This window comes from Andrographis paniculata, unplaced genomic scaffold (genome assembly GCF_009805555.1).
Source record: "Andrographis paniculata isolate CXL003 unplaced genomic scaffold, ASM980555v1 Contig71END, whole genome shotgun sequence".
Classification (NCBI taxonomy): Eukaryota; Viridiplantae; Streptophyta; class Magnoliopsida; order Lamiales; family Acanthaceae; genus Andrographis; species Andrographis paniculata.
The window spans coordinates 5,731,829-5,754,973 of NW_026137608.1; the positions used below are offsets into that span (position 1 = coordinate 5,731,829).

Consider the following 23,145-nt stretch of genomic DNA (forward strand, 5'->3'; position numbering starts at 1 on the left):
ATCGATCGATCCACGTTTATATCATCTTCGAGAAAAAGAACAGGCAGGATTTGTTTTCGTTAAAAATCAAATTGATGATCGAAGCTTAATTCCTAAATGAAACAGGAAACCACAGAAACTTAAAATTAATGTCGTCAAGGAATTAATTAATGGTGCATGGTTTTCCGATCAAACTACATGTTATAAGTAATATACTTAATCTCCGATCAAACCACATAAACGGCAAAGCATAGAAATCACATGGTATAATTAATTATTTTCTATTTTGGAAATGTTGCAGGGTGTTTGGGACATAAAAAAAAAAAATATATTGCACGGTATTTGAGACAGAAGGAATAGTATGTTCTTTTGTTGTTTGTATATATATATATAAATAAAATGAGGTCTCTTGCTATGGAAATTGTGACGGTGAATTTGTTTTGAGATGAACTTAATTAAATCGTTGTTCTCTTCTAAATGTGTTTTAATACATCCATTCGATTCGATTTGTGTTGATGATTGTTGTTGTTTATGTCAGTACGAGCCAAGATACCAATCCGATCTCGTGGTGAAGTTTTATTTCATCAAGCGTAAAATTTTGTGGGAATTTCTCGAAGATGGTCTCAAGTATAAAATAGAATTTCAGTGGGATAGTATTACCGCTTTGAAAGGCGATTTTCCTAAGGATAAATCCGGAAGTTTAACGATCGTGGTAAACCATTTTGTATATTTGAAAATATCTTTACTTTTTACTTACTATATGCTTCTAGTTGTTTCGAACATAATTTTATTTTACATTATCTGTTCCAGCTTGATAAAGTACCTAAATTCTTCCGAGAAAACAATCCACGGCCCCTAAAAAAAACTTTTTGGCAGCCGAGCACCGATGTTACTGACGGGCAGGCTAGTGTCGATTTGTAAGTCCCTCGGAAAATTTTTCCACCATTGTTGCAACTTGAAATTTCCTCTCCCCTCCCAAAAAAAATTAAATCTTGTTTTTTTAAAAAATATATATATATATATATTATACTAAAAACTAATTTTATTTTTTTCTTTTGATCAGGAAACAGAATTGAATGTTCTTGTGGTGTTTTGAACGAGCATTACTATAAGCTTATACAGTGCGACGGGCGCCTTGCTTGTTTGAGCCGACAACCTGCATTAGTTCGATCGGCTCGCCACACTCGAAACCATAATTTTCTAATTCGGAGATTTCCAGAGAATCCAAAGGTATTTGAATCTAAAGATGTTGAATGCTAGAGAATATTTTCTTTCCATTAAAGTTACAATAGAATATAAGATTGAAGAATAAAAAGAGAAATTAGCATTCAATTTTTTATATTAAAAATTCTTTATTTAGCTTCTAATTTTATTGTTTATTATATTTTAAAAAAATCTATATATCCTAATTATAAACATTTTTTATTTAAAAATTCAGTTGTGTACCATCATATTCAATTTTGTATTTTTTATATGCTTGTTTACATTGGAAAATTCTCAGGGCTGCAACTATCACCAACATAGCAGGGTGTGTTTTTTTAATAAAAAAAAATATATATATATATATGTACGTTTAAAAATATTAATATATCATATATATATATATTTATTATTTTTATATTTTTTATATCTCATATTAAAAAATATTTTTTAAAATTATCTCACAAAATAAATTCATCCTAAATATCTTAAATATATGAAATAATAATAAATTCAAGAACATATTGCTGTTGGACATTGAGATAAGAGTTTTGAATTTATTCTTTTTTTTAAGCTTTGAAAATAATAAAAATAAAAATTATTATTATTATTATTATTACTGTTTGATGTGACTTATATGTACATATATATATGGGGTGTGATGTCTTATATGAAAATCAAATAATTTTTTAATATAATATTTAAAATAAAATAAAAAAATAGATGTCTAATATAATGTTCCCTCGTTCACAAATTAATATTCTATTTTTTTTTTATTTGAAACTTTCAACCACAATTATTTTATTTCTTTTTTTAAACACAAATTTTACATTTTTACCATTAATTCATTTATTACTTTTAATCTCTATCGTACACTTAAAAAGACAAATTTGTTCATTCATAACAAAAAGACAATCACCTATAAAATCGTGCAAATATAATTTAGGACAATAAAAATTAGACGAAGAGATATTCTTTTATTAAATAATTTTTAATATAATAAATTTATACATATATATATATATATGTATTTAAATAAAATTTTAAAATAGTGACCATTGTAGTTGAGCTTGAATTCAATTGTAGAGTTTCACCATGTCAGGCCTAGAGGATTTATTGAGCACAAGCTTTATATGAACATTCTTGCAAATAAATGTACATAATTTTATAGATTGTTGGAACAAACTTGGAATTAATAATTGTACCTCTCTTTATTTTCACTTTATTTTTACTAAGTTTCATGATTTTGTTTTTTAAATACATTATTTTCTTTTTTCGTTTACAAGATTAGTAATATTCATAAAATTTATTCTCTCTTCCAAAATATATATCAAATAAAACATTTGATGTTTATTTCTTTTTATGTTATACTAAAAATCAAATTTATAATCAAAATATTATATTAATATATATTTATACCGTATCAAATAACTATTCAAATTTAAAATTTTATTTTAAATTCAAACTCAAAACTCAAAAGTCCAAATAAAAACACTAATGTGGAAAATATATGGTTGATCCCTATATCTATATAATTTCTATTTTTTATACTTCCTGGTCTCATATTTATATATCTATTTGTTTTTTTTTTGCACGAAATTTTAGAAATATTAGTATTATATTGGGATAAAGTAGAAATAAAGATAAAAAACTAAATTAACCATATTAGTATTGTATGATATAAAAGCAATGACATTTGTGTAATATATTGTAAATTGGAAGAGTATTTGTAATGTTAGGGAGATAGTACAATTACTAAAAAAAAAAAAAAAAATGGATACTTTGTTATGGAAAGAACTAAAATAGAAAAATAGATAGATTGTTAAGGGACGGAGAGAGGATTATAATAGTACTAAAATTAGTTATAGATTCAAAATATTACTCCATCCGTCCCAAATCAGTTTTGTAATAAATTAAGAAATAATAGTATTTATTAGTTAGTGGAAGTGTCCAAGAGTTTTTACATTTTTGTTCTTTGACTTTACATATGTAATTGTATGTTTTTAATTTAAATAAAAATTAAAATTATTTTGGTATTAATATATAATTATTATTTTTTTTAAATAAGAAATACATACTTCGAAATAAAACAGTAAAAAAAATATTTTGAATTGAAACGAATAAAGTAAAATAAATAATTATTTAATATAAAATTTTACCTTTTTAAAAATTGAAATTAATAAAACAGCCGAAAATAAAATTTTCCTATAACCTATCTTTGAACCCTTAAACTCTCCCATGAGTCGGATAGCGACTCGAAAGTACCGTTTAGATCGCGCGCTTCGTATGTACTACTATCACTCAATTTCAATCCGACCCAATTCACTAAATCTTTTAAGGATAAAGTGAAATATTTTTATATAAATATAAATATCAAAATTTTATTTTATTTTATTTTTTAAATATTTATAACTTGGTTTTGGCTAAGGTTGTAATATAAATTATCTTGGTAATATTGTTAATTCATTTTTGTCGATTAAAATTGGAAGAGACAAAGTGTTAGCTCTCTATCTAAAAAAGACAGACGTGGCCTAAACATAAGCGCCCAAAATCTATCATCATTTTATCCTGAATTTTCAGCACCACCAAATCTTATCGACACCATTTCTATTTATTTTATTTTTATTATATTTTTTAATATTTATTTTTGGATAGTCGCTGCTGCGGATTTTCAGTTATTAAAAAAATATTAAATTAAATAAAAAACTAACTTTTCAAAAATAAAAAACAAAAATAATATACAAAATTTCTGACAAATTCTCATCTTCTCTGCCCTCAAAATTCCTAAATTGAAATAATAATTATAAATAATTATTTAATTCAATATATATATTTATTTTTATTTTTATTATTTCTCCAATATCTGTAATAACAAAAAATAAACTAAATTTCCAAAAACAATAAAAACAAAAATAATAGTATACAAAATTTCTGACAAATTCTCACCTTCTCTGCCCAAAATCCCCAAATTGAAATAACAATTATAAATAATTATTTAATTCAATATATATATATATTTATTTTATTTTTTTATTTGTCCAATCTCTGTAATAAAAATATATTTTGTCTAGTTTATTCCGTGTATCGAATAGCGGATTTCAATGTCATCAAAAATAAAAATAAAAAAATATACAAAATTTCTGACAAATTCTCATCTTCTCTGACCTAAAATCCCAAATTGAAATAATAATTATAAATAATTATTTAATTCAATATATATAGAAATGAGCGGCCACAATTCCTTACCCCCAAAGAATTCTTTTCTCACCCTGCAGTCTATACATACAGATAATATTGTATGTATATGAGGAGTGAGAAACATCTAGAGTGAGTGAGAGAGAGAGATGAATAAGGGTTTGTGTGTTACATAAAACCTTATGAGCTTATCCTATCCTTCTGCAGTTTTCTGCTCCCCCTCTCTCTCTCTACTCTCTCCTTTCTTTCATTCTCTCTCTCTATACAATTATATATATATATGTAAGTTTTTCTTCATTTCTGGTTTTCTTCATTTCCATCACCAGAAAAACACACATATTGAAATATACATATACATATATATATATTGTGTATGTGTGTGTTCAGATACAGCAGCTATGTGAATATATATTTATATATATACACATTATTATAATTTTACAAATTTATTGTGATATTTATTAATTAATTTTATTTACCAATAATGGCTCCCAAAAATGGAAAGAACAAAACACACAAAGCCAAAGGTGAGAAGAAGAAGAAAGAAGAGAAAGGTAAAATTTAATCATATATATATATATTATATATTCATTTAAATTAATAAATTAATTTTTAATATATTTCATTTCATATAGGAGTATAATATGATAATTTTTGCTAAATCAATACTCAGCATTAATATACGTAAAATTCAAATACTAGTGTATATTATTTGCATTGTTTCATTAATTAAGATTATAGTATATATTATAAAATATATTTACTAAATCAATTTTTTATTTTTTTATTTTTTTATTTTTTTTACAGTGTTACCTACTGTAGTGGAAATAACTGTAGAAACGCCTGAGGACTCACAGGTGACACTCAAGGTATGTACATTATGCATATATATATATATATATATTATTTTTTTTATAATTAATGAAAATTAATAATGATTTTTATAAAATAATAATAATTCTGAAAATGATAATATTAAGTGTTAAGTGCAAGTATTTTTATAATGCAGGGAATATCAACGGACAGGATCTTAGATGTTAGGAAGCTTTTGGCCGTTCATGTTGACACGTGTCACTTGACCAACTACTCTTTCTCCCACGAGGTAAACTTGCCTTTATTAGTAAACTTGCTATGAATATATATATATATATACATAATAATATTTAAAATTACACAATTTAAACTATTTAAATATTATTATATACTGTCATTAATATAATGTCACACGATAATACACGTAAGACACAAGAATTTTAAAAATATATAAATAATTAAGAATATATTAATAAAATTATTAAAATATAATATAAATAATTATAAATTAAAATAGAAGATAATTAATTAATCTAATAAAAATTTAAAAAATTATAAACTATAAAATATAAGATATAGAAATAAAATATTTAACATTATATGTGAAAGGCAAAAATATATTATTTTTTAATCAAATACTATTATATTAAAATATTATTTGAATTCAAATTCAAATTAAATAAATTATACTTGTCCACTTTTATTAGGAATATAAGGATTGAATAGTAAAATTTTTAGTTTGAATCTTAAAAAAAAAAAAAATCCTTTATTTTTAATTTTTATACATTTTACATATTCGATAAATATATAATTTTTATATAAAATATTATATTCATTATTTTATTTAATTAAAGTAATAAAAACCTTCATAATTAAAAAATAAAATAAAATACACATTTTTTGTTTGTCAAATAATTTTTCTAAAATTCAATAAAAGTGTATTTAACATCACTTAATTATATATATAATTCAATTTTATTTACTTTTTAAAAACTATATTATAAATTATAGGCCTTGCCTTTTTCTTTTAAATATATAGACAACTAAAATTTATTTTATTATTATGATCAATAAATTATTTACGAGAATATATACTAAAATGGAATAAGCAAAAGTAAACTTTTAATTATATATAATTAAGAAGTTATATGACAAAAAAGATAAAATATTAGTTATTTTTATTTGACTAAATTATAAAATTAAATCATCATAGTTAATAAGTATATATATTTTTTTTTAAAAAAAAATCACATTAAAAGTACTATTTAAATTAAAATAAAAGATATATTCACCTAACTAAAAATATTAAACACATTTTCAAATAATATTATTAGAAAATAGAGTATATAACTACTCTTATACAATATATAATATATATACTTACAGCCATAAAATATAATAAAATATTATTTTTTATATTATTAGTACATTTTTTTATATTAACATTAGAATAAAAATAAAAATAAAAATGGATACACAAGCAAATAAATAAACTCTCAGTATTTATATAATACTCAGTCCGTCATCACCCATTTCTTTTTTGATACAAAAGATGATCTATTTCTATTTTTGGTATGTTTATCAATCTTAAACATATTTAATAAATATAAATGAATTTAATTAAAATTCTAACATCTTATGTATAGGACCACTCAAAACCCCTTTATTTCTATTTCTTATTTTTTTATAAAACTAATTTATGATAATAGTAAATAAATAAATATATTTATTTATTCATTTGTATTATATAAAATTTTATTGTTTACGAAATGATATCCATATTGTATATATTTTATTGAGATATAATTTTAAAAATATTTAAAATACCAACAACATTACACATATAAAAAATAATAAAATATTATCTAACTTATTATTAATAACTTAATAACATACATTAATATGCTAAGAATAGAGCATTTTGAAAATGTAATATATATATATATATGTAAATTTATTTCACAACTTCATTTATATGCTTTTATAAAATAAATACATTAAGAATTGGTGATGTTTTTATTTATTTAATTTTCGTCAGATTAAAGGGCCAAAATTGAAAGATTCGGTGGAGATAACTTCTCTCAAGCCATGCCATGTCACCATTGTTGAAGGTAAATATAGTCATTCTATGCCAAAATATTATATTTATGTGTATATTTTTTTTTAAAATTATACCGCCCCAAAAAAATTTAAAAAAATTAAATAAAAATTAGAGGACAGATGTAGTACCCCAATGACATATAGTATATAAAATTTGATTTAAAATAATGAATTAAATTTAATATTTTATAATAAATTATAGAGTATTAATAATAAAAATAGTATTACATAATACAATAATAAAACAAATTCAAAATTAAAAAAAAAAACTATATTGAAGCAAAAAATGGAAGGTTTTATTGGAAGATTTGGTTAATAAATTGTTTAAATAAGATTTAATTGAGGCAAAACTTAAATGAAAGTTAACATTGGTTTGAAATTTCTGTATTATCTTTTTCTATGATATAAAAATTATATAAAATTATATTGTATTTTAAAAAATCTTACACAAAATTCTTTTTTTTTAAAGTGTCTATATAATTCTTTAAAAAATACAAAAAATATTCACAAAATTTCTATAAAATTTTATATAATATTTTTTAAAATACAAAAGAATTTGTGCAATTTCTATATCACAAAAGAGATAATACTGCCGAAGTTTCACACTAGGTGAATTATAAGTAAATTTAGCCTAAAAAATTAGGGGTAGAAAATGAATTTTCTCAAATATTTAGGGTGAATTTATAATTTCCTGCAGAGGACTATACGGAAGATCTAGCGGTATCTCACATCCGACGGCTGTTAGACATCGTCGCCAGCACAACGTTCTTCGGCGGTTCGCCCTGTTCTCCTAAAACGGGAGGACGAACCGGGAACAAAGAACCGGGTTCACAAGCGACCGGTTCAACGGAAAAGGAGTCCGGTTCTGAAATAACCGTTCCCGACGCCGTTCCGAAGCCAAAACACGATGGAAAAACCGCCATTCCGCCGAAGGGGAAGCCGGAGGCTCCCGCGGCGGCGGACGGCGGCGCAGACGCCGCCGAGAAAGGCGAAGCGGCGGTGACTATGATGTGCCCCCCGCCGAGGCTCGGGCAGTTCTACGACTTCTTCTCTTTCGCTCATCTCACCTCGCCCTTTCAATGTCAGTTCTCTGTTTCTCTAATTGTTGCAGTTTCGAAGTTTACGAGCTGTATGATGATCGATTTGTTGCATAATCCGCAGACATTCGGAGATCAACGCGGCCTTTTCTTGAGGATAAAACCGATGAGGATTTGTTCCAAATTGATGTTAGTATCTCAATCTCCTTGGCTTCTGGTTTCTTTCTTTCTTTGGTATGAACGTAATTCTGTATATTATCAAACTTGATTTTAGGTACGGATTTGCAGCGGCAAGCCAACAACAGTTGTTGCCTCCCAGAAAGGATTCTATCCCGCCGGAAAACGTGTTCTTATGAATCGCTCCTTAGTTGGCCTTTTGAAGCAGATAAGCAGAATTTTTGAATATGTAAGTGAAGGCTAACTCTCTTGTTTCCTTTTCAAGAACTATAACCAGGAATTCACAATAGTTACTGAATGAGTATTCATGTTCTTTTTATCCATAGATTTTTCTCAGCATAGCACAAGAAAATTGGGCTTGTCGATGTTCATATTGTTTCAAGTTCTTAGCTTTCATTACGATTAGATTGCATGTCTCATATTTTGAAGTTTGAATTTTCTTGGTTTTGTTTCCAGAGAGTATCCCTCAACTTATTGCTGATAGGCGCTTCTTTCGTTGATATTGTGAGCATGTTTTATTTCAAGAAAAATGATGTAGAATGAATATAGAATGATAGAATAAAATAAAAGTGACTTGGTGGGAGAATGATCCTAAAATGTTAATTGGAAACTTTGGAACTTGAAAGTAATTTGAAACATTGCAAAGATTTGAATAAAGCATTGTTTATACAAGCCCACTCCTCCTTAATTCTCTCTCTCTGTATAAGTATATACATTTTACATTTAAGTGTTTGTCCACATTCTATTACATTAATAAAAACTGCAATAATTAGGTAGTCAAATTCAATCCAACAGTTGTTTCTTCCAAATTAAAAACAGAGTTGCATGAATATACAGTTCATTTCTCTAAAGACAAATAAACAGATTCTGATGGACTTAACTCGGGTCTCTAGGAAATCTGTGAGTCTGTGACCCTTTCTGCTTTAGGATAAGCCCCAAGCTGATCAGAAGTAAAAGAAAAAGGAGAATTTGACCCAATACGGAAAGAAAAATCCTTCAATAGCTTTCTAACGACTTGCATGGTTAAAATCAACTATAAGTCAAGAGAACAATGTCCTATATAAATACAATAACTTTCTAAGACTATCAGGGACAGTGGGGGATCATCCATATGCTGATATATTGAGGTTTTTGGGCATATGTGTGGATTACGCCTAACAATGTATTTCCACTACCAAGGCTAAAACCAAATAATACACTGAGCTGAACTTTATTACTTTGTATTTTGTTTCTTGACTCTTTTTGTTAAATAGTGGTGTCAGATTATGATTGCTTATAATATTTGTTCTCTTCTAAAGTTCTGAAGTACTGCTGTTTATAATGTGCAGGCTTATAAGGCTCTGATGAAAGCTTTCACCGAGCACAATAAAGTGAGTACTTTAGTGTTTATGATTTGGAATGAATTAATGAATGCATTAATGATGGGTATCTATGTTCTCATAGTTTGGGAATCTTCCCTATGGTTTCCGAGCAAACACTTGGTTAGTGCCCCCTGTTGTCTCTGAGAACCCATCTGTCTTCTATCCACTTCCAGTGGAGGATGAAACTTGGGGAGGAAATGGAGGTGGACAAGGAAGAGATGGAAAGCATGATTACCGGCCGTGGGCCAAGGAGTTTTCTATTCTGGCAGCAATGCCATGTAAAACAGCTGAAGAGAGGCAACTGCGAGATAGGAAAGCCTTTCTCCTTCACAGTCTATTCGTCGATGTTTCAGTATTTAAAGCAGTAGATGCAATAAAGCTTCTGTTAGAGAAGAATTTCCAATCAGAAAACACACGTGATTCATTAATTTTACATGAAGAAAGAGTTGGGGATCTACTTATTAGCATCATGAAAGACATGCCAGATGCAAGCACAAAGCTGGATAGCAAAAATGATGGAAGCCTGGTTCTTGGAATTTCTGATGAAGAGCTAACTAAGAGAAACTTGCTTAAAGGGATAACTGCAGATGAGAGTGCCACTGTGCATGTTCGTCTAGTAAACTTTTGACATTTTTATCCTTTTTACAAGCCATTTTTGAAATAATTATTACTCAATGATGGGGTTATGTTGTTTTCATACAGGATACACCGACTTTAGGTGTTGTGGTTGTTAGACACTGTGGGTACACTGCAGTTGTGAAAGCATCCGCTGAGGTGAATTGGGAAGGTAATTCCATTCCTCAGGACATTGACATTGAAGACCATCCTGATGGAGGGGCAAATGCTTTGAACATTAATAGGTAGAGATCCGCAAATCAGTGCATTCATGTGTTAGTCTTTGTGATGATGCTAATATCTTATTATTTCTGGGAGAATATGTCACATTGTTCTGTGATCTAAATTTTCAGCTTAAGAATGCTACTACACAAGTCAACTGTGCCTCAGGCATCCAGCCCATGTCAAAGAAGTAGGAGTGCAGATGTCGAAGAATCGTCCACAACTAGTCCTTTAGTAAGACAGGTGCTCAGTGAAAGCTTAAAGAAGCTGCAGGCCGAGGAATCCAACCCAACTAAATTGATAAGATGGGAGCTTGGTGCCTGTTGGGTACAACACCTGCAAAATCAGGCTTCAGGAAAAGGTGACTCCAAGAAAAATGATGAAGCAATAGCTGAGCCAGTAAAGGGCCTCGGAAAGCATGGACTTCTGAAGGATTTTAAAAAGATGTCGAATACTTTAAAAAATAAAAATGATCAGAACAAAGAAGAGCCTAACAGTTCTGAGGCAAAGAAAGAACTTGACAAAGACAAGGAAACGGAAATTGTGTGGAGAAAGTTGCTCCCTGAAGCATCATACTTACGCCTTAGAGAATCAGAAACTGGTCTTCATCTTAAGGTCATCTTCTTGCTCATATGATGAACTATATATTTGCTTCAATGCCTTATTCTTTTATATCTGGTTTCCAACTATGGTAAAACTGATATTAGTTCGTTTCTGGCAATGATATATAGTATGGTTAATAAGGGTTACTAATAGTTAATATAAAAGAAATATTTTGATAGTCATCTTGACAACTAATTTGCCTCATTGTATCTTAATTTACAGTCACCTGATGAGTTGATTGAGATGGTACACAAATATTACGATGAAACCGCACTTCCAAAACTGGTATGTCTTTCGTACACAAAACAATCAGCTAATCTCTGAAACCTTCTGAAGTGAGGACTCAATACTTCTTATCTAATCTTTTTCCAGGTTGCTGATTTTGGGTCCCTTGAACTTTCACCAGTTGATGGAAGGACATTGACAGATTTCATGCATACAAGGGGCTTGCAGATGCGCTCATTGGGCCGTGTGGTAATTTGATTCATTCTGCATTTCTTTGCTACGTATGTCCTGCTTACTTTTTTCATTTTGTTGAAATAGTTATCCATGCTGCCTCAATTCTAATCTAAAAGTCAACATACTAATTAAATTATGGTGAGGTGAGAATGCATTTCCCTATATATTTTATGCACTATATATGATTGATTATTAATTAGGAATAGAGACTATTCAGAAAAACATGGTGTATGGAGAATATCATGCTTGTTCAGCATTGATGGAAGAAATCTGTTGGAGTACAGTAGCTATTCTTTAAATTAATAGAAGTTACCTCATTTCCTTTCATATACAAGTTCAAAGTGCAGAGCACATATTTAATCTCTTTCTGAAGATGCTATTAAAGGGTAAAAATTTACAAGAAGGTAAATAGGGTCAATTTTGCCAGGAATTAGGAAAGCAATGAAGGTCAAAGATAGTGTTTGATGTGGTTTACCAAATGATTGAAGAAAAATATCATGGTCGTACACATTGCAAAAGAATGATGGTAGAATTTTGTGTTTAAGAAGTGTTGACTTTGCAAAAATGGTGTGTTATAGATGGCATTGCATGATTGTTTGACAAAGGAACTTAGGAAATATTGAACCTGTCTACACCCCAAATCAGAGACATTCTTGTTTTGGCTTTTGAGTGAACTAAGGGAGTTATTTATTTAGTTTTTTTCCACTGAGAAGTAGTAGATGTCCATATTTTTTGCAAATAATGGTTATGCTGCTTTTGCAAACTTGCTAGACTTGAACCATTGAAATCTAATTAATTTTGGCACAGTTAACAATGTCGGTTCTTATAATTGATGCTTGGACTGTTGGACCAAACAAAGTATATGATTTTTCCATTTCTAGCAATAATTTTTATCAACTGTCAACAACACACCTAATATCTTGAGGTTGCAAGTCATGAAACTTTGAAGTAATCAGTCTTCATGACCCTCTTCCATTTGAAGGATGTCTTTTTGGTCAGTTCACGAATATGTTACTCCTATATATGGATTAAGACACTTGACAAAACCTATTTCTTTTTGTTGATTCTTTGTTTTTATCAGGTTGAACATGCAGACAAGCTCCCTCATGTGCAATCCCTATGCATTCAAGAGATGGTTGTTCGAGCTTACAAGCACATCCTGCAGGCCGTTATAGCAGCTGTTGATGATGTTTCTAACCTGGCTCCATCAATTGCTTCTTGTCTGAACGTCCTGCTGGGGAAACCACAAACAGAAAGTGCTGACACTGATGATGAATTAAAATGGAAGTGGGTTGAAAAATTCCTCTCAAAGAGGTTTTATTGGCAGTGGAAGGATGAAGTGCGAAACCAGATTAGAAAGTTTGCTATTCTTCGTGGGCTGTGTCACAAGGTAAGCTGATCCATAAAGTTTATGAGATATAAATTTTAGTGGTTAACTTCGTTTACTTGATTTGGCTTCCAGGTTGGACTTGAACTAGTGGTTAACTTCGTTCACTTGATTTGGCTTCCAGGTTGGACTTGAACTAGTGGTTAACTTGGTTCACTTGATTTGGTTTCCAGGTTGGACTTGAACTAGTTCCAAGGGACTATGACATGGATTCTCCTTGCCCTTTCAAGAAATCCGACATAATCAGCATGGTTCCTGTTTATAAGGTATGCTGCTTGATCATTTCAAAAAATTGGAGAAGCTACTTTACAGATTTCTCAAGTAGCTCTAAATCTGCTGCTGATATTATCTTCCACACAGCACGCTGCTTGCTCATCTGCAGATGGACGCACGCTACTAGAATCTTCTAAGACTTCCTTGGATAAGGGCAAACTGGAGGATGCTGTTAATTATGGAACCAAGGTATATTTTTATTCTTGACTGGTTCTACACCCTTCTCGGGGTGGCTTTAAATAATAGCTAGTTGTCTGATGAGCGTCATTTCACTGTTGAAGGCACTCTCGAAACTGATTTCAGTCTGTGGTCCTTATCATCGAATGTCTGCGGGGGCATACAGTCTGTTAGCTGTGGTACTGTACCACACTGGGGATTTTAACCAGGTAGGAGGATTTAATTTTTCATTTCTTCAACGCTGTGTCACTAAATTATTTGATACGGTGGACGAAGTATTGAAAAAAAGAACTGGGGGCAGAGAGATGCTCTTAACATCCCCAAGTGAAATAGGTTAAGTTGGTGCACCAAGATGGCCAAACAATTGCTGTTTATCTGAGAACTAGTATTTAGTTTTTCTTATATTTGAATTGATACTTAACATTTGAGTTTATTCTTTTAGGCTCATATAGCCTGTTATATAGTGTCAGAGGGAAACGTATCCCCGTGATGAACTTCATGGAAAAATAGAATAGTATGTGAATTAAATTTTACATTAGAAAAGCAACCTACCTGCACTTTAACACATTGACAATTAACTTGTGTTTTGGAAATGAACAAGATCATGATATTTGCAACTTCGCATGCTTAGCCTCGAAATTTCAAGGATAAAATTCCTTCAAATAAAAGATGCATGGACATTTTTGTCTCCTAAATATTGTCACTTATGTGAAACATCTTCTTGCATTTTGTGGTTCAGATTTGAACTTGAGTGAACTGATAATTTTTGTTTTACTGAGAGATGCTTTGCCATTAGTCTTTTGATTTGATACTCAATTTTGTTCTTATCTTAATGCTTTCAGGCTACCATATACCAGCAAAAAGCTTTAGATATCAATGAAAGGGAGCTTGGCCTTGACCACCCTGACACAATGAAAAGCTATGGAGACCTAGCTGTATTCTACTACAGACTCCAGCACACTGAGCTGGCTTTGAAGTATGTTCATAGATATTGCCTTACTGGTCTTTCTTGAAATATATGCATGCTCTTGCTTCTGCCGATCATGCTTGTAAACTATTTTAAATTTTAGTTTTTGTTACAAAATAGCTCTGAACTCCTGAATCTTTTATATTTTGATGCCTGCATTCCTTCTCTAAGGTATTGTTGGTCTCTTGTTTAGGTATGTCAACCGAGCATTGTATCTGTTGCATCTGACATGCGGACCCTCTCACCCAAATACTGCTGCCACCTATATTAATGTAGCTATGATGGAAGAAGGATTGGGGAATGTCCATGTAGCTCTTCGATATCTTCATGAGGCTCTCAAGTGTAACCAAAGACTACTGGGAGCTGATCATATACAAGTATCTCCCTTTCTCTATGTTATAGATATGTGGCCAACATAGGAAATATGTTCCTTGTAAATTATGCGTTCTATTCTTCTTCGTAATAGCAAACAAATGTATAAAAACACATGTCTAATAATTTTGAAGAAAATAAATTTCCTAATACATGGATTTAGTCAACCTGTAATATGCATATATTACAGGTTTTGCATATATACATTGCTATAATATGGATCTAGTATCATTGATATGCTCATTTTAGTGGCATTATAGTAAATCTCTATCTAAGTGGAGCATTGATATAATCGTACGACTTATATAGTTGATTTATTCCCAGGAAGCACCTTGATGCCTTGGTGATATGTAGCCTACTTGTTACCTAGGCTTCAGATGCTGTGTGATCATTAATCTTTATAATTCTCCTTGACAATATGTAGCCTACTTGCTATATTGAATACCGCCTTTTTTTCATGTGTTTCCAGACTGCTGCTAGTTATCATGCTATTGCAATTGCTTTGTCATTAATGGAGGCATATTCCTTGAGCGTTCAGCACGAGCAGACTACACTTCAGATTTTGCAGGCTAAATTGGGATCAGACGATCTACGGACTCAGGTAGATCATGCTCTCTTAGATTATGCTTGGATTCAGAGGCGACCTTCTTTTCATCTAAAATGCAAATTTTGTAGGATGCGGCTGCTTGGCTAGAATATTTTGAGTCCAAGGCGCTGGAACAGCAAGAAGCAGCGCGCAATGGCACCCCAAAACCAGATGCCTCCATCTCTAGTAAAGGGCATTTGAGGTATATAGTCTGCGCTGAATTTTGTTACCAAAGTCCAATTTACTTTTTAGTAGCTTAAATGTTTTCTTGGCCATCCATGCATCTAGATGAGTAACAGGTTATGATTATGAAACTCTTTTGTTCTTTCTTTTTCAATGTCAGTGTGTCTGACCTATTGGATTATATAACACCGGATGCGGAAATGAAAGCAAGAGATGCCCAAAAGAAGCAAGCTCGTGCTAAGGTATAAAGATTGATTGCTTTTGAACAAATCATCTGAAAATTTCCTTCTGCTAATGAAATCCCTGACCCAAAATATCATCTGTATTTCTACAGCTCAAGGAAAAAATTGGTCCTAATTGGGAAACAGTGACAGATGAATATCAGAAGGATGAAGTCACATCTGTAACAGAAAGCTCCAGTGATAAAGAGAATAGATCTGAATTGGAGAACAAATCTGAGGTTCAGTTTGTGGAGTCCACCCAAAATTCTGAAATATTTTCAGCGGATAAAAAAACATTTTTGAATTCAAACGATGACACTGCAAAGGATGAATTCTTGGAAGAGGGATGGCAGGAAGCTGTTCCAAAAGGGCGCTCAGCTGTTAGTCGAAAGCCCTCTGCTTCCAGGAGACCGAGTCTTGCTAAACTGAACACCAATTTTTTGAATTCTTCCCATCCTTCTAGATATCGAGGCAAACCAAGTAACTATACCTCTCCAAAAGGAAGTATGAATGACACTGCTGCTTCATCTGTATCAGCTCCACATGCTCCTAAAAAAATGGGAAAAAGTTCTAGCTTTAGCCCGAAGCCAAAGAGTCCTGAATCAGCCGTTGGAAGAGAGAAAATTGTAAATCCAAAATCAGCCCCGGCTAGTCCAGCTTCCAGCGAACAAGTCAAAGCTTTTGTTAGCTCAGTGAGTGTTCAAGCTGCTAAGAAACTTTTCTCATACAAAGAAGTCGCTTTAGCTCGACCAGGTACAATTGTTAAGGCTGTTTCAGAGCATCCAACTGAGGATAGTTCTGGGGAAGAAAAAGTGCAAGTGTGCAAGGAGACTGGCGGCGCAGAAATTGTAGTCGGAACAGAAGCACATCAAAATGAAAAGATGGCGGACAAAGGTCGTGTAGATTCGGACAAAGATGAAATTAGCAAGGAGGATGATCAAAATGCTGTGAATGGAGCTTCTGGGGAGTTGACAGAGGCTGCAACAGTTACAGAATCAGAACCTGCAGTTGAAAGCAAGAAAAGTGAAACTGGAGATGAATCTATTTCAGGAATGGGGGGTTCTGTTTTGTCTGAGGTTTCGAATTCTAGTAATGTAGAAAGTGAAGCATCTGAAACACAACATGTCACTTCACCTCATCTTTCGCCTACTGATGCTGCTGAAAATATTACTCGTCCAGTGGAGAAGGAAGCCTCCGGCTTAAAAAAGGAGGTGGCAGAGGAAGACGGGGATGCTCATTTATGTAATGAAAGTGTAGACGTTGATGGTTCACAAACCGGTGAAGCAGAGAATCAAGTTGATGGAGGTGCCTCTCTTTCACCTACCGAAACAGAAAGGCAAAGTGATCCCGAGGCTGCAAAGGAACCAGCTAAGAAATTGTCGGCAACTGCACCTCCATTTAATCCATCTACTGTTCCAGTGTTTGGCTCGGCAACCATACCTGGCTATAAGGAGCATGGAGGGATTTTGCCGCCTCCAGTTAATATTGCGCCAATGCTTGCTATAACTCCTGCCCGGAGATCACCGCATCAATCAGCTACTGCTAGAGTCCCATATGGTCCACGCCTCTCGGGTGGGTACAACAGATCTAGCCGTCTCCCAAGAAATAAGCCAGTTTTCCATAATGGTGATCACATTGGGGATCAGAGCCACTTCAGTCCTCCGAGGATTATGAACCCACACGCAGCAGAGTTTATACCTGGCCATCCGTGGGTTCCAAACGGCTATGCAGTTGCTCCAAATGGCTATATTGCTGCATGCAACGGATTTGCTTTCTCACCAAATGGTTATCCTATATCACCAAATGGAGATCCTACGCCGTCAAGTGAGATATCCGATGCTCAAAACGGATTTCCCGTCTCTCCAGTGGGATCAACAGAGCCTCTGTCAACTGAGAACAGCGATGTTCCTGTTGAAGCTGGACATGAAGCCCCAGTCGAGGGTATTGCTGAGAAGAAACCAACCGACTCAGTCATCATCACGTCACAAACATTGGAGAATATCCAGGAACAAGTTGAACTTGATGAGAAAACACCTGATCCATCAGAGGACATTGATAATTTATCTCGTGAACCTGAAGAATCTCCCGTTGTTGTTGAATCTGCAGGAGATAATGGCAGTGTCATTACTGTCGAAGAGAAGGCAGTGAAACGATGGGGCGATTACAGTGATGGAGAATCTGAGGCTATTGACAGTTAAAATTTGATCGGTTAACTATTTTTTGGAGACATGGAATTTCTTCCTATAGATGACTCCAACGGAGAGAGGTATCCCCAGAGTTCTTCAAACATGAACTTTACGTAGAAGACCTTGAAATGTCTTGCATCATTCCAATAGTTCGATATCATTAAAGTATGCTTGCTGAGAAAGCTGTCTCGCGTTGCTGCATGTTTTAGATTAGTCGTATGGAGAGCCAAGATCAGACCAGCTTGGAAATTACTTCTCCGGCAATCCTTTCGAGATGATTAAGTGTATTACATTTGTAACATGGTGCAGTAATCGAGTTTTGACATTTGGACTTTCTTTATCTAATATTAGGCATTACATCTTTGCTCGATGAAGTTTTTCATGCAGCGCCTTAATTTCTGTCACGAAAAATGGCTACGAGACAGCCATTCCGGTCATCTTCTAGTTTGATTCTCGAATCTTTCCTTTCCCTTTCGATATGCTTTATTTCTGCTATCTTTTGTTTATCTTCTTTCACTGCAGGTTCTGCACATGACATTGTTTTGTACCATTTGTCAGCATACTTTGATGGCGATTTCTTGTGCTCCCTCCAGGTTAGTTTCCAGCATTCTGGTTCGCTGTCATCGATACTTGCTGCAGTTTTTCAGTTATATCGATCCGTAACTCTAGTTTTTTGTGCTGTTATTTAGCAGATAAAATCATACACAAATGGGGCCTGTCTATTGTGCCGGTTTCGGGACTTCTGTTTGCTGACGTTCTATGGTAACTATTTTTCTTGTCTTTTGTCCAAATAATTCTTATCTTTTGGAGCAGTAAATATCCAGCTTTGTTTTATTGTGTGTCTTTGTTCCAGTGGTGATTCATTGCTTCTGTAATGAAATTACAGCAGTTTTTTATAAGGATTTACCCCTTTTTGATCCATCTCTAATTGCTATGACTAGATTAGATACGAACATTTGGAACCGGCTGGTTTCTTTGTTGCTTCAATAGAGCACGGAGGATTGTAGTTTTCAAATTCTATCTTCGATCAAAATTGTGCAGTTGCCTGTGTAGCAATAGTTGTTTTCTTTCTTATTGTGCATTCTAGGACTTGTTTCTATGGTATCTTCGATGACTCTCCGGCGTGTATTAACATGATATATCTATGGTGTGTTTGGATGAACTATTTTGCGCTCTTAGAACACTTGATTTTATTTCGATACTATTCGAATTTAGTTGACTCGATTGGCTCTAATGTAGTGTTCTTTCAAGAATGAGCTTTTAATTAGAGTGGCATGATAGCAAACTCTTGTTGTTTGGTTATTGACGTTTGTTTGATTTTTTTTTTTTTTTTTTTTTTTTTTTTTTTTTTTTTTTTTTTTTTTTTTTTTCTATAGGTGAAACAGTTCCTTAGAATTGACAATCTTGAAATACACACATAATTACATAATTTATATGGTCTAGGTATTGAAAGTAAGTTATGTGTTAAAATCAATAATAAACTATATGATAGCAATTTTTTTTTTTTTTATTATTAGGGTGCGAGTCCGCAGCCGCTATCGAAAGTGCGTTAGGTAAATTCTCGATCGAATCTAATATCTTACAAATTAGGTCAGACAAAGCTAAAATTGTGTCTTGTTTTTATTAAATGTGATAGATTGTATCCCATCATCACCAATGTTGAGTTTAGTTATGGCATGTGAGCATGCTACTATATTAAGGGGTTATTAGAATTACGTCAAAAATTGTGTAATTTAAATTTTTATTATTTTTAATATATAATTATATTGGGATATGAGTCTTAATATGGACTAGCATAGTTCATTAGTTTTTTTTTTTTTTCTTAAAATAGTCATATTAAGTATTTATTTTTATTTTAAAACATTACATTAAATATTTATTAATATAATTACAAAATTATTCATTCAAAATTTTACCGAATCTCAAACTCACATCCATACAAGGATTTGTTTGTTTGGGTTTTCATTTGGATCTAGTCCTTTTTTTATTGCATGATTTTCCTTTATTAATAATAACATCAATTTTTTTTATTTTTTTATTTTGTATTTAAGATATTGCGTATTCATATTATTATAGCAAAATTGTATATCAATTAAATTTTTTATTAGGATCAAATCACTGATCCAATTCCAAAACCAAGCCATTCTTGCAAACTAATTCAACAATATTTAGCTAATTTTATTTTTTTTAAAAAAAAAAAAAATTCAAAAAAAATTATATTAAATATTTAATTTTTTAATCATTTTTATAACTTTAACACTTCTTAAACCCACATCCAATCAGAATTGTAATGCTTAAAATATAAAATAAAAAATAAAGGAGGGGTGTCTTCATTGTCCCTCCCCGCCCTCACACAAGTCAACTATAAATAGTTAAATTAATAATTTTAATGTGAAATTAAATATATTCCTTTTTGTTATTTTTGATGTGTCCAATATGAGATTATATAAATAAATAAATAAGGCACTAATAAGAAGTTGATCGTTTGGTTTCAATTTGGGGCACATTCAACAAGCAAAAGTAAAGCTCGTCAGTCCGATGCTTTCAGGTCTTATCTGTCATACATAATTCGCCTAGTGTGACTTGTCTCATCGAGTCTAATTTATATAGTAAGTTCGGTCGAAGTTTACCCAGAACGTATTCGACTAGTAATTGTTACAAATTTTCACATTATCAAAATATATATATATATATATACACACAAAGGCTATTTAAACTTTCAAGGATATTTATTTAGATATGTTTAAATATATTTTACAATTTTGGATTGATTTGAAAATAATAAAATTAGATATTTGAAAATATTTTTATATGTAATATGTCAAATAAAAAATAAATTTTGACAAAGATATTCTTTTAAAAGAGAAATTTTGGTGATTAGTAAAAAATAGGTTTGAATATTAGTTTGACATAATTTTTTATACAATAATAATAATAATAATAATAATTTATTAGTTTATTCATCCAATATTTTTTTTAAATAACATAATTCTAGATAAATATTATAAAAATATATATTATTTACACACAATATATATATTATTCAGGTACACATAATCAACATTTAATAAAAAAAAATATATTATTATTTTTATATCACCGATACTATTCTTCGCACCTAATATAAAAAATACAAAATGAACATAGTCATGTAAAAAATTTATTGGAAAAAATCTAAACCAAACACGATTAGAATCTTATCTGTTTGTAACAATCAAGAGCATAAACGTTAGCTAATTATATAATCATAGTTTTATTTAATTCCAGCTATATATAATACTATTAATTTATATATATATATATATATATCTTTCCATTTATTTAATTTTTTTCTTCTTATTGTCACTTTCAAATGAACGAATTAAGTACAATTAAAGGCATAAGCTCTCTGATATCATCAATTAAATAAAAACTTTCACAGCCAAATCAAGATTAGACAAATGAATAAAACCCAAAAGATTTTTTAAATTTGTCATGTTACCCTAAAAAAATATTATTATTATTATTATTATTATTATTATTATTAATTTTTATTTTTTTGGCATAAGATGGTTTATAAAATTTATTAAAAAGACAAACGAGTATCTGTCTTCTGTCTTAATACACAGAATTTATTAGCAGGATTTTTTTTCTTTTTTAATTCCAAACTGTATTATTTAATTAATAGTAATTATATATATTTATCTGAAGTAAAGCAGCTAATAAAACCAATACTGAAGATATTATCAATACTGGCTTTTCTCTTTTAACTCCTTTGCTGTCATAATTTATTATTGTCCTAATTTTTATTTTTTTTTTTAAAAAAAAAATCAATTTAAATTTTTAGACACATTAATCAAAACACAAAGTAAATAAATAAAATTGATGATATGTAGAAAACTTATAAGTTAAACAACAAAAATTATTGAATTATGTGTAACATAAATGTTGGACATATTACATGATATTAGTGACTAAAAAAATTACTAAAATACTTAATAAATTTGTTAAACTTATATCAAACATATATTAGACTATATAATATTCAACGTTGTATCGTAAATTCATTTTTAAATAAATTACGGAAAGCCCCGATCACATTCCTACCAAACTAATTTGCTACAAAAAAAAATTAAATGTTTATTCAGTAAATTGAAAGAATTCACGTAATCATCTTTTCGATCTTCCGAGAGTTTACAACTCTATTTTTGAATGATTTTAAAAATTACACACGAATCGAGAATATATTTTGATAAAACGATATGCTAACCAAAGAAAAAACATTTCTATGATCATATTGATATTTATACTATACTACAATATTTATGTACAATTTTTTTTATTTGTTTATACTTATTTCAATCTACATTGTCAATTTTTATTTGTAATTAATACATATATATACTTATACTTGATAAATATTTTCTTTGAATTTAGTAATGTGAATTGAATTTGTCTTCTTATTCTAATTAAAAATGAGAATGTTATATTTTATCTGAATTATTTAGATGTATTTGGTATGTGTTTAAATAATAGTCCATTCTTCATTGAAGATTATGTTAATTTTGGTTGGGTATATTTATTAATAAAAATGAGTAATAATATTATTTTTTATAGTAAAAAAAAAAAAAAAGTATTTAAGTGTACTAAAAAAATAATTTTTTTTATAACAAAAAAAAACATAAATTTAGATGACACGATAGTAAGTAATTATATTTCATCCGTCCTACTTACCATATCCGGGTTACCGCAAATAAGAAAATTTAGGATTAATATAATTAGTAAATAGGGTAAACTGTTTTTTTTTTTTTAGTCCCGTAACTGGACCCCCTTATCATTTTAGTCCCATAAGTGGAGCCTATCGCAAACTAGTTGCATAAGTGAAAAATTTTCGTTGTTTTAGTCCTCCGACACCGGAGACGCCCGCGTGGCTCCGGAGGTGACGTGTCCCCCAGGTGTCCCGTCAGGTCAGCGACACCTGGCGGACACGTGGATTTATTTTTTTTTTTAATTTTTTTTAAAAAATTAAATCAAATTAGAAATTAAAAATATA

At 30.6% G+C, this 23,145-nt stretch overlaps 2 protein-coding genes across 7 annotated transcripts; both read left to right on the top strand.

The window, feature by feature from the left end:
* The first annotated feature begins 4,499 nt into the window (after positions 1-4,499).
* LOC127264766 (protein REDUCED CHLOROPLAST COVERAGE 2) lies at positions 4,500-18,458 on the top strand. Its single transcript, XM_051294280.1, has 23 exons — positions 4,500-4,928; positions 5,182-5,243; positions 5,384-5,476; positions 7,226-7,298; positions 7,985-8,368; positions 8,449-8,513; positions 8,599-8,730; positions 9,830-9,871; positions 9,945-10,469; positions 10,565-10,722; positions 10,831-11,314; positions 11,525-11,587; positions 11,675-11,776; positions 12,843-13,151; positions 13,322-13,414; positions 13,509-13,610; positions 13,703-13,807; positions 14,441-14,574; positions 14,759-14,942; positions 15,407-15,538; positions 15,613-15,725; positions 15,867-15,948; positions 16,041-18,458. Exons 1-23 carry the CDS (start codon positions 4,859-4,861, stop codon positions 18,123-18,125), a joined length of 5,592 nt encoding a protein of 1,863 aa, XP_051150237.1. The 5' UTR covers positions 4,500-4,858; the 3' UTR covers positions 18,126-18,458.
* Positions 18,455-19,887, top strand: LOC127264767 (uncharacterized). Of its 6 annotated transcripts, none has more exons than XM_051294282.1 (4): positions 18,455-18,546; positions 18,636-18,706; positions 18,803-18,875; positions 19,631-19,887. In XM_051294282.1, the coding sequence occupies exons 1-4, from the start codon at positions 18,483-18,485 to the stop codon at positions 19,738-19,740; spliced, it is 318 nt and encodes a 105-aa protein (XP_051150239.1). In that variant the 5' UTR covers positions 18,455-18,482; the 3' UTR covers positions 19,741-19,887. The 6 variants fall into 6 exon arrangements, with proteins under 6 accessions (XP_051150239.1, XP_051150240.1, XP_051150243.1 ...); XM_051294283.1 differs by having other exon boundaries at positions 18,806-18,875; XM_051294286.1 differs by lacking the exon at positions 19,631-19,887 and adding an exon at positions 19,055-19,440 and having other exon boundaries at positions 18,524-18,706.
* Positions 19,888-23,145: the final 3,258 nt, after the last annotated feature.

What these genes read in the sequence shown, in the direction of transcription:
- LOC127264767 (XM_051294282.1), top strand. Translation starts at nt 18,483, where the DNA reads ATGAAGTTTTTCATGCAGCGCCTTAATTTCTGTCACGAAAAATGGCTA. An exon ending in GCTACGAGACAGCCATTCCG is followed by an intron (nt 18,547 to 18,635) that starts GTCATCTTCTAG and finishes CTTTCACTGCAG; the next exon opens with GTTCTGCACATGACATTGTT. An exon ending in CTGTTTGCTGACGTTCTATG is followed by an intron (nt 18,876 to 19,630) that starts GTAACTATTTTT and finishes TTTTATTATTAG; the next exon opens with GGTGCGAGTCCGCAGCCGCT.
- LOC127264766 (XM_051294280.1), top strand. Translation starts at nt 4,859, where the DNA reads ATGGCTCCCAAAAATGGAAAGAACAAAACACACAAAGCCAAAGGTGAG. An exon ending in ATGAGAGTGCCACTGTGCAT is followed by an intron (nt 10,470 to 10,564) that starts GTTCGTCTAGTA and finishes GTTTTCATACAG; the next exon opens with GATACACCGACTTTAGGTGT. An exon ending in TTCGTGGGCTGTGTCACAAG is followed by an intron (nt 13,152 to 13,321) that starts GTAAGCTGATCC and finishes TTTGGTTTCCAG; the next exon opens with GTTGGACTTGAACTAGTTCC.